At 42.1% G+C, this 12,231-nt stretch overlaps 1 protein-coding gene across 1 annotated transcript; it reads right to left on the reverse strand.

Moving 5' to 3' along the window:
• Nucleotides 1-5,965: 5,965 nt before the first annotated feature.
• Nucleotides 5,966-7,118, reverse strand: LOC102850147 (P2Y purinoceptor 1-like). Its single transcript, XM_006901542.1, has one exon. It carries the CDS (start codon nt 7,101-7,103, stop codon nt 5,976-5,978), a length of 1,128 nt encoding a protein of 375 aa, XP_006901604.1. The 5' UTR covers nt 7,104-7,118; the 3' UTR covers nt 5,966-5,975.
• Between the last annotated feature and the right edge of the window lie 5,113 nt (nt 7,119-12,231).

Genomic DNA, 12,231 nt, shown 5'->3' on the forward strand with positions numbered 1-12,231 from the left:
CCTAAAGCAAGATCACTGTCAATTACCTCTCTCACTGAGTAATGACAACGTTTTAAACATTTCTATTCCAATATACACACTGCATGTACCACAGATCACTATTTATTTTTTTAAATGAACTATTAAAATGAACCTGGGAGAAGTGACCAATGTAGGTTAATAAATAGAAGCCCCACATTATTAACCATTATCATCATTATCTCTATAGACCAAAAATTAGATTAACATAGGACATGAGTACTAAATCTGTTAGGGTAAAATGCAATATTTGCTTCAAGGATTCAGGTCACTACAGATAGTGCAATTTTAAATGATGATACTACTACTAATTAACACATTACCACACACTTTTAAAATTGATGACTGTGCTTAGGAACACATTTGCCGTCATTTGCAGCAATGTGTTAAGGGAGCTTTGGTGGGCTAGTGGCAAGGAGCCACACTGCAATCCTGAAGGTACATGGTTCAGAGCCACCAACTGCTCTGCAGAAGGATGGAAAATCCCCTTCTGGGTGATTAACTGCCTCTGAAAACCCACCAGGGCAGCTATGGGTCGGTTCTGACTCTACGGCACTCGACAACTACTAACTAGCACACGCCAGGGTTCTTTCTTTAAACTGTTAGTTTTAGAGCCAAAGCTACTCCTTTAAAAAATTCCCAAGTTAGTTCATACCTTCTTCAGTATTTGCCAGCTTGTATAAGTTAAAATATGGAGAAACCTGAATTTATTGTAATAACACAAAAGCCACTGAACCATATTTTTCATTCTTTTATTGAGTCTTTTTTCAGTTTTCATTATCTATGGTAGGTACAATTCTAATGACCAAGATGATTCTGAAACTGTTGCTACTATAAAGCAGATACAAAGTTGGTCGTCATGCCACACACACACACACACACACACACACACACATTCGTAATCATGCAGACTCCTGCATGCAAAAAAAAACTATGCTATCATAGCAAAGGTACATTTCTTTCACTGAAGATATACACAATAGTCTGAATTTTGTTACACTACCGCTTCTTTAAGGTAAACCTGAGAAAGCTCAAAATGTCAAGTAACACTGTTTCCATACTGCTCTTCCAATGACACTGTTGTCACCAAGGAATCTAGTTTCATTTTCTATATTAAAATCACAAATATAAAAATAAACATTTTTTTGCAAAAGCACTGAAACACTATATAATTCAAATTCACACATTTTATATAGAACATATATTCCCCTTCATAGTAATTTTTGATGATGTGTATGATACACTGTACAACAGAACTTAAAAAATGTAACAGAACTTAGCAGCCAAATAATATAGTTATCACTAGAAAATCTGGAATTAAAATTGACAGAGAAAAAAACAACAGCAGTGTTGAACTTGCTAGTAGTGTGTTACTGAGAAATTTCTTATCTAAGCAATTAAGATTTTACTACTTTCCTTAAGAAATACAATACAAAGATTTAGCAGACTTGAGCAGCACTATGTTGAATGGAACCAGCTGAATTTCTCTTCTTACCACCTCAAAGTTGTTCCTTAAATTCTAATCCCCATTCCAAAAGACTTTTAAAATATAAAAAAAGAAAAGAAAAACCCAACAACAACAAAAAAAACTGGACAAGCCATTTTGCATCTAGAAAAGGGAAGTTCTGCTATTTTTGGAAGCAACACCTTAAACTTCTGACAAGAGAAAAAACTCTTCTATGATATTGCATCAAATGTAGATAATACATGACTAGTCTATGATATTCTGCATTTAATAATGATCTTATGACAATCTGACACCCAATTATATCTACATAGAAAGCACCCTTAATAAAAAAAAAAGGTGAACATGCAAAAGTATTTTTAAGAAAAGCCAATCACTTGTATCACAAAACAGATTTTCATAATTTAGAGCAAGGAAAAAAAATTCTGAACCTTTAAACATTTTAAGGGATGATATTTTAAAAGTATAACATACAACTTTCATTTTATCTATGCATCATACATAAAATACAACAGTGTGACACACTGGTATTATACATTGTAATAAATATAATTTACATCAGTATCCATAATCTTTCAAGAAGTTTTGGATCTGTACAACCAAAGTTCTATGAATTTCACCAATAAATATGACAGTAATGGTTACAATTTGACCAGCAAAGTTAAAGCTTTACAAGATCTCAAACTATTACCACTCTTTTAAGTACTGCCACTTGTTCCACCACAGCTGCTACAGACATTGTTATGTCTTGGATCCAAATGCAGCTCATGTTTGCGGCTGTCCAGGTAGACAGAAGAGACTTACAGACCATACATAGCTCCTTACTGCATTTGGTGAGTTCCTAAGGATTTTCGGTCAAGGATTGAGGTTGAACAGTTCTGGAAAACAGCAGTAGCAGATTAACACAGTCCAGCCTCTATCTTCTGTGTGCTTCACCACGTCCCCCCAAAAGACTAACAAATGCATGTCAACCAATCTTCTCCATCTATGTAGAGTAGTTTTGAAAGGGCCAACAACTTCACAGGCAACTATGTGGCAATGACATGGCGTTAACGCCAAATTGTAGCTCTGACTAAAATTGTTTCTTAAAGTATAAACCCAAATTAATACCTTGTTAAATGTAAACTCAAACTGATGCTCAAAGATGCCAAACACAAGAACTTTATAATTAAGTATTTCTGTAGCATGAAATTCAGTTTATGGTTAAGTTCTAGAATTTGACTTGTTCTTTCATATAAAGGCCAACAGATTGCTGGCATTACTAATAAAATACTTCAACCCAAAGGTTTTCATATTGACTTTCTAACCATTTTCATCACTAGCAAAGGCTCTTTCCAGAGCTTCTGTTAGCCTGGATTTGCTGTTACTAATTAGCATGCATTCATATGTCACTGCTGACATCTCCAGTGGTATTAAGGACATTTCTTGCCACTGTCTGCTTCCTCACTGGGGCCACACGCCAAAAGAAAGCTTTCGGGAAGCTGAGACAATGTCTTAACACATACTCTAAGCCAGGATGGGCATCCCAAGACCTAAAAGGAAGAAAATGAAAGGAAATGTGAAGAAACAGAAATGTGGACCGTTAGCCTGCAAACTCAAGAGTGGCACAAGCTCTGGAATTTCCATTTTGGTCCATTCATCTTATCTCACCATCTTATCTCACGAAACAGGATGTTGAAAAGTGTCATTGTAATGACATATTGGAGATAGTCTTTCAGGATTCTACTACAACTGTCTGATTACAAGCGACTCAGACCCTGGCAACCTTTTCCTTTCTTTGAAATGAGGACGTGTGGTTCGTCATCTCAAAAATTTCCTCACAATTTGGTTTCTACACTTCTATACATTGAGAATGAACATTTTTAAAAGAAGTCTCTGTCATGAAAGTTAAATTTGGCTGTTCTTCATTGATCTCAGTGACTCGGTGCCCTACGAGACTAGGTTACCCTAAGGCAGCTCTCAAAATTAACTGAAAGTCTCGTAGATAATCAATCCACGTGGGCATTGCAAGGATTGAATTCAAACTCTGACTTTCCTGTCACTTCACTGCACAAAACCTGAAATTCTTGCCTCAGTGTTTTGCCCCATATCAGTCCGATTAGAAAGTGCTTTCCAACAATGTAGGGTATAAGTTACTCCATGATTAGCTCCAGACTCTGATGCTGGCTTTGCATGTGCTTTCACAACTAAGAATTCCTTTGAGTCTGGATTTGTTTGGGTTTATAGATTACTTTTTCCTACCTCAACACGCTGCCTTAAACAAAAATATGATCCTTCCAAGTGCTGGGTGAACAGCAATTCAATATTCATCTGAAAGTTGTTATTAAAGATTTTTAAGTATTTTTATACCTGACTGGCAGGAAGAAAAAACACCAGTAGTCTTCCAATAGTGCTAGTTTGGTTAGAAGTTTCTATAGCTTACTTTTCACTGTGAGCTTTCTTCAGATACTCAAAATTTAATTCTTTGTGGTTTTTCTTTCCATAGTTCTTTTTGAAGTTTTGTTCTTTCTTTGAATATGATACGTAAAATTCAGTAGTGTACTGCAGCTTTTCATTCTATTAGGATGTTATTGTTAGGTGCTGTTGAGTCAAGGGCAACTCACAGAGACCCTGTGAACAATCCTACAATCTAGATCCTATCCTAACCTGTTCCATCTTCACTTGACCTCATTGCTGCAGTCACCCTGTCAAGCCATCTGGCAGAGTCTTCCTCTCTTTCACTGACCCTCCACTTTTCCAAGTATGCTGTCCCTTTCCAAGAAACAGCCCCTCTTAACAATGTGCCCTAAAAGCTGTCCCTTCCCAAGTAATAGCCTCTCTTAATAATATGCTCAATAGGTGACAGGAAACTTTCTCATCTAACCAAAATAACCTAAATTCAATCTATGCTTTCATCTTCTTCCTCATGTATTACCAAGGCTATCCAACCATTCTAAGAAACAAACACTTCCACATAATTACTTCAATCACCTCCAAAATCCTCATTCCAAAACGTCTCTCCCATTCCCCACTGCCTCTTCTCTATCTCCTTGAGAACATGCTTGCAGGCTGTGCATTATGAAAGACTATCATTTACTCTAGCTCAGCTAAAACAGGTCTCCTTTGCTTTTGGAAGGTTCACTTTATCTCATTTTGCTTTATACAAGAGCCATATTAGTACTTACTTCAGCTAGGTGAAAGAACTCTGAGGAGCAGTTTTTCTGCTTTTTTTAAAAAAAGGCAAAAAAGTATCTTCATTTGTTTTGCAACAAGTCCTTAAGGAGGCAGTGTGCACCAGGGCTGTCACACCATCTACCAGGGAGCTCCACTCACCAGCTCAGCATCAAGTCACCGCAGCTATGAAGTGCGCCTGTGGACGCTACGCAGTAGTGGTTTTTAAGTTGTGTATGTCATTTGGCATGATTTCATGGGTTACTTTGAGGGTCTAGAACAGTCAAAAGTGTCTGCTCTATTAACTAATTGCAATTGCCTCTTTGCCTTTCAGCTTTAAAAAGGTTTCATGGGCACACTCTACTTTCGGATAATGGTGGAAACTTGCTTTATCCTCCTCCCACTTGGACATCCACTCAACTTGCTAAGTCATTCCACTTCACTTAAACTTTGGTCTGCAGTTGATCTGTGATTCTGCAAACTGTTTTTACAGATGTGGGTGAGCACTTGCAGAGAATGCAAACAAACTTCTAAGGCATCGCACAGCGGCAGTGCAAGTCAACTCCTTTTATCACAGGAAGTCTGCAAGAGTTCATGTGCTTTACAAGGTAAATATATGCACTCTGGTTATTCTGAATGCCTTCCCCCACCCTTCTAAGATAATTGGTGTGATCTTTTACCTTTAAACATTTAGCACCCAAAGTGCAGGGCAGGGTATTTCAGGCTTTTAAAACGACATCTACATTTTCTATTCAACTCCTCAAAGCCCAGCCAGCTGCTGCCCACCCATGTTCATAAGACCTTTAGACAGACAGCACAGAGATTTTTTCATAAGATAGTTGAGCAACTTACTATAGTCTACCGAATCTTTTTAATGATGTACAATTTCAACCTATTCCTAACATAGTACCTGAAAAATAATAAAGGTTACAGGAACCATAAATTCAAAGTCTGAAGTGTTGGATTCTTGCCCTTTTTTTAGAAATTAATAATAACCAAATTGGTTAAATGCTCCTGTGCACACACTCCACATGCTTAGGTGTAGATCTAGAGAAAAGCTTGTAAACTTTAAAGGAAGAAGAAGGGGTAAATGTTTAACTAGCACAGTATTATTTTATTACACATACTTGTAGTCAGAACAGAGATCCTTGAAAGCAAACCCAAACAATGTAAATGTGGGTGTGGCCATCTCTACTCCCCCTCTTTTTTAAAAAAAAACTTTCTTAGTCTGCATTTCCTCTAATCTGACTAGAAACTTAAAGGGGTAAAACCCACTTGGCTCCGTTTCAGCAGCCTACCATGTTACAAAGTGAGGTGTGTGGGGGGGGGGCTTCCTGCGCCTTCACAAGCTCGTATCTCCATTCTGCTTGAACTCGGATAAAATATTGAGGGTCATGTCTTCACTCTTGGACTGTAAATTTGCTTCACTTCTTCTGGAGGCTTTCCTGGTCGCTCGTGAGAGTCTCCTTCGGAAAGTATCTCCTGCCAAGAAATAGAGAATCGGGTCCACACAGCTGTTGAGACTGGCCAGACCTCTTGTCACCTGATAGGTGGCATACACCCGGTCATTGAAATCACACATTCCTGGAGTCTGGAAATCCAGCCGCGCCCTCAAGTTCATGGTTTTCATCACATGGAAAGGGATGTAAGACACGGCGAAGACAGTCAGCACGATGATGACCAAGTAAATGGATTTCTTCCTCAAAGGTGAGTTGTCCAAGTCGTTGTAGATGAGAGCTTTCACGATTAAGCCATAAAAGCCCAAAATCAGCACCAGGGGGACACAGAACATGGCCACGGTCGTGCACATGCTGTAGATGAAGTAACTCCTCAGGTAGTCGTCCGAGGTGGTGTCGTAGCACGTGATCTTGTTCTTGCGGGGACCAGTGCCCGAGTAGAAGAGGATGGGGGAGATGCCCACCACCACGGTGAGCCACACCAGCACGCTGATGTACACGGCGTTCTTCTTCTTGAGGCGGCCCAGGGACTTGAGCGGGTACACCACGCCGCTGTACCTGTGCGCGCTGATGCAGGTCAGGAACAGGATGCTGCCGTAGAGGTTCACGTGGAAGATAAAGCGCTGTAGTTTGCACATGGCATCCCCGAAGATCCAGTCGGTCTTATTGAAGTAGTAGAAGATCAGGGCGGGCAGGGTCAGCACGTACAAGAAGTCGGCCAGCGCCAAGTTGAACATGTACACGGAGATGCCGCTCCAGGGCTTCATGTGGAAGACGAACATCCAGATGGCCACGCTGTTGCCCAGGAAGCCGATGATGAACACCAAGATGTAGACAGCCGGCAGGTAGTAGAACTGGAAGCCGGTCTTGGTCAGGGAGCATCTGAACAAACTGGGGGTCGCGGCGACCACGGAGCTGTTCCCCCACGTGCTGTTGCCCCAGGGCGAGCCCGGGCCGGCCGGGAAGGCAGCGTCCGTCCCGTTGGGGACCGCGGGCCACAGGACCTCGGTCATTCTCGCCTCCCAGACTTAGGCTCCCAGCGGCAAGCGGCGACAAGAGCGCGGCGGCGAGGGACCCAGCGAGCATGGGCAAGGCGGGCGGACTGAAGGGAGCGGGCGCCGCGGGTCCTCGGCGCAGGGGACGCGCGGGGGCTCGCCCACGCCGGCTCCGGCTCCGCGCGCGCCACGGGCCATGAAAGCCGCCGGGGGGCCGCGACGGTGCCGGGCCGGCGGGCGCGCCAGCAAGTTCCCCGCACGCCGGGCCGCGCCAAGGTTACACAACAGGGCGCGCAGGACACAGCTGCCGGCAACTTTCCGAGCGCGCGCGCTGTCCCGAGGCGCCGCGGGGCCGCGCCAGAGAGGGCGGCCGGGGCGCCGCGAGGTCAAGCTCAAGTTGAAGCTCTCCGGCTTGGGGAGCGTGCTCTCCAGCCTCCTATCGCCAAAACCCAACTTCCTTTGGGTATCGTCCTTGTCCCTACCTTGGAAGCAGGCTTATGGCCCGTCGCCCCTTTCCTCAGCCCTCTCTCCGCCTTCTGCGTTCAGCCCCTGGAGGCCATCTGAGCGCGCGCGGCTGCAGACGCGTGCACCTCTGGACGGCGTTCAGTCCGCCCTCCGTGCAGCTCCGGGCCGCTTCCCAAGGCCCTGCCCCGTCCTGAGCGCAGGGGGCGGGCACGAGAGCTCGGTTCCCCGAGGGTGGGCGGAGTTTGGGCACCCGGGCGAGTCCGCGCTCGGCTGAGACGAAGGGGCGTGCCCCCGCCGATCCCTCCAGGCAAGCTGCCTGGGCTCCGCTCCGGGGTGCCTGCCGGCAGCTGGAGGCAGCTTCTAGGGAGTCGATGGCCGCTGAGTCCGGGTGCGCTCAGCCTCGGCCCCGCCGCCGCTCTCGCAGTCGCTGGGGAGGGTGAAGCGTGCGCTCAGGCCGGGGTGACTGCTAGCGAGCGATTGGCCCGCCAGGGCTCTTTACCCTTCCGCCGGCTATCTGGGCAAAGTGAAGTTGCTGACACACAGGAAACCCTCATGACAGCTCAGAGCTTTCTGCCCACGCTTCCAGAGCCCACCAGTCCGCCCTAGTCTTTAAGGCTCTCAAATACCACGCCAGGTGTTGGCATGCCGGGCTGGGAATGCCATGGCGGTGCAGAGCGTCTTGCTTTGCAGGGACCAAATTCCTGGCACATGCAGTAACCTGTCACTCCGAGAGCGCATGAGTTTTCCCAAGTGTGGGGTGTGGGAGTTTCTTTCTGTACTTCTACACTATTTTAACTTCTTATTCTTATATAGATTTTCTTAATTGGCCAAATGTTATTAGAGTCACTTAATGAGTAACAACAATATTTGAATTCCCAAGAGTGTTTTCTAAAAATAATAGTGCGCATCGCGTTCCAGCATTATTTAACGTAATAGGTGCCTGCTTTCTTCAAGACAAACTCCCCAAATCCTCCTAAGGCAGTACTTTATTTTAAATAACAGACATTGCAAGGAAAATATAATTCAAAAACAATTATTTTTAAAATAATCAGATTATTAAATATAGTGTCATATAAATTCAAAAAGCAATAATGGTTCCAAAGTTATTAAGGTATTTTGCATGTGGGTTTGTTTGGTTTTTTGGTGTTTTTTTTTTTAATTACTACTTACTGTTGACACACTTTGGACATGGTGTAAGGAAGGACAGGTCCTTGGAGAGGGACATCATGCTTGGGAGGGTGGAGGGATTGCGCAGGAGGGCAATCTATAAAGTGGATTGATTCAGTGACTGGGGTAATAGGGATGGGTGTATCAGAGACAGTGAGATTGGCACAGGACAGAGCAGAGTTTAGGGTTGTTGTACATAGGGTCGCTATGAGTCGCAAGCGACTCGATGGCACATAACAACAACTTACTGTTGATTGTCGTCACTCAAGCATGACTCATAGCGACCCTATGAGCAAAAGGTGTTAAGCTTTACTATAATTATTGTCCTTTATATCTAAGTTCATAGAGTTTCCAGAGGCATGTGGTGTAGGAAGTGGACGCCATTCCTGTTTTTGTTTACTAGGAATGGATGTGACTCCTGCTGCCCCTTATTTCTTTAGGTTAAAGTGATTATCCACAATCACCTCTACGAAGTACCTTAAAAATATAAATTAAGGTCTGTTGAAAGACTTTTTTTCATGTCTTGAATGTACAGCATGTTTAAACAACTCACTTTAAAAATGTTAATATATTAAATTAAAAAAAAACACAAATGCGTTATTCAAGGGCAGACTTAAATGGGCCCAAATAGGAATGGAATCTAAGACTTCCTGACACTCAGCTAATTAACAGTTATGCTAATACAGGTTTTCTCTTAAAGAGAAAAAGAGCTCTGGCCCTGTAGACCCTGAGAATTTACCCTCCTCGCCCAAAGGTGGTGAAATCCACCAGTGGCACTGTGGGAGAAAGATGTAAGATTTCCTCTAGCAAAATTTACAGCCTTCCAAAAACGCACTGGAGGGTCAAGTGTGAGTCCGTCCTGACTCTTTGACAATGAAGCCAGGGACAGTAATTATACAGGAAAATAATTCCAAGAAGAGAATGCTTCTAAAATGTATGGAGAAAAGACTTCTCTCCAATCTCAAGATTGCATGAAGGCATTTCCTTTAAAACAAACACTAAGAAGAAATTCCCCAGGCTTTTCTTATATAAAAGGAAATAACCTAAAAGGCAATAATCTAAAAGACCCACACAGCCCATTTTTTTAAAAAAATTATTTTATTAATTTTAATGAACATTTACAGAGATTTTGGATTTCCATTCATTCACTGTTGCACTATTTTCTCTACCCCCCCACTTCATTCCTCTTTTTTTTTCTTGAAAGTCTGTTTTAATTGTCCCATTGCCACAGCACTTGTCAAAACCAGTTCTGATTAATCTACTTTGTCAGTGTGTCCTTTGCCATTCCCTATCACTACTCTCTGAGAGAGATTTCACCCTGATTCATAAAGAAAAGGGATGGCGTAGCCTCTTAGCTACTTTCTGCTGAAAAGGGACACTGTAGGTTTCAGGGTGAAGATCTTCTCTCACTACTCTAAAGGGCCTGTTTGGCAATAGGAAACATGTAGACTATTGTGGAGATTGGTTTTGGAATTTAGATGCACTCATCAATCGTGCTTAGCCATACATGCTCATATCCTTAAAGGTGCATCATGGAACTGTTGCAGCCTAGAAGACACAAATTAAACTAACAAGTTAAAAGTACTTGAGTAAAAAAATTAAAAGCAATAATATTCCAAGTAGAGGTTCTAACAGTGGCACAAATCAAGTTACAGAGGGAAGGTAGTTCTTAAAATAAAAGGCTTATTGACTAGCACTTTGTCTATTATACTATAAAGGTTAGGAACCACAAGATGTAGAGGCTCAACTATGTCATTTATTGTTCTTAAGTTCTGGACCAAATCCCATCTACCACTGGGTTGTTTTACAGCTTGGGAGTCCGCATGCAAGTAAGGAACTGCTTATGAGGTTTTCTGTCAATTCCAAAAACTAAGAAATAGTGAGAAGAGTTGGGACCTACACAGTCCATTTTGTTGTTGTTAAGCAACTTCAAGTGAAGTTCTACTCATAGCAACCCTTTGAACAACAGATCTGAATCCTGTCATCTCTATCATCTCTTACAGTCTGGAGCCCATTGCAGCAGTCATTGTATGATTCCTTTGCCTTAAGGATTTTCCTCTCTTTTTCTGACCCTCCACTTAACCCAGCATGATGTTTATGTCAAAGGAATAACCTCTCCTCACAACATGCCAACAGTATGAGCAAAAGCTTCATCGTCCTTGCCTTGATGGAGTACTCTGGTTTCACTTTCTCTAAGACATATGTGCTTATTCTTTTGGAAGTCCATGAGACAGTCTTTGATCTTCTTTCTCCAACATCACAGATCAAAGATCACTTCTTCTGTTATCCTTATCACTGTCCAGCTATTAGATGTATAGCAAATTGTTGGCAAAACTACAGTTTGAATCAGGCACACTGTAGTCTTTAGACTGACATCATTCATTGCTCTTCAGGAGTTTGGAGAAGTCCCTAACAGCAGACTTTCCCATTGCTGTACACATAGGCTCTATAAAGGAAGATATATAGAAAAGACCATATCTGTGTCTAGGACATCAGATATTTAGTATTGTAGCCAATTGAAAAGTATTACAATTGATTTAAAAATTAGAGTCAATAACGTCGATAAAAAAGCACGTGTATTGGTTGCTATCTTGAAAACAGTCTTAATAGAAATAAATGAAGTTAGTGTCGGTTTTCTAATCTATAAAATGAGAGAGTTACGCTTGGCTACGTGTTGCATTTTTTTCACTAGTATCCATCTCACATGGTTTTATAATTCAAACCCTGCGCACAGATCATCTTTATATTATTTGACTTGGATGCTTCCAGTTGGCACTCTATTGAGAGAGAGAAGGAAGAATGAAAAACCATTAAGAGTTCTATGGGTATCCGATAGGTCTTCACTCCTTACTCCTTTGCATTTTGCATTTGCAATCTCAGCAATATGTAGCTCCACTCAGAAGTCAGAATGCAAATGCATTAACTCAGAATATGGATGTTTTGAAATGTACACTTAGTCCGAAGACCACAAAGCACTTTCCGAAAACTGACACTTTACTAGAAATTTGGAGGAGGTAGTCATCAGGCTAAGTGCACCGGAGACTTAGTTTTTATTTTCCAAATAATGCTATTTAAAAAAAAAAAGGAAAATTTTGTAAATGTTGCTGTTGTGTTTATCACATTAAATAGATCTAACTGCACCTTTATGTTTGTTACATCTTAAATCAAAAGTGGGCCTTGTGAGGATGTTACATGTATTTAATAATAATTTTAATAATAACCATAAAAATGACTTTCTGTTTGTAAAACACTTAAATTACATTAAGGATTAAGGAAAAAAAACCCCAAAACAACAACTATTTAAGGTCCACAGATGAAACCACCAGCAGTGACGTAGGAGGCAATGTGGTAGAAGGCTTCCTGAGAATATCTCCTATGATGAGGCCCTCAGGGCCCCGGGTGGAGGCCCAGAAAGTGTCCACCACCACTTTGCATGGACCAAGGTGATGTGAGACATATGGGTTTGAGATATGAATTCCTTTGGGAAACCCCTTTGGGGTTATTAACATGATTT

The sequence above is a fragment of the Elephantulus edwardii genome, unplaced genomic scaffold (genome assembly GCF_000299155.1).
Source record: "Elephantulus edwardii isolate Elephantulus edwardi_28Jun2011 unplaced genomic scaffold, EleEdw1.0 scaffold00329, whole genome shotgun sequence".
NCBI lineage: Eukaryota > Metazoa > Chordata > Mammalia > Macroscelidea > Macroscelididae > Elephantulus > Elephantulus edwardii.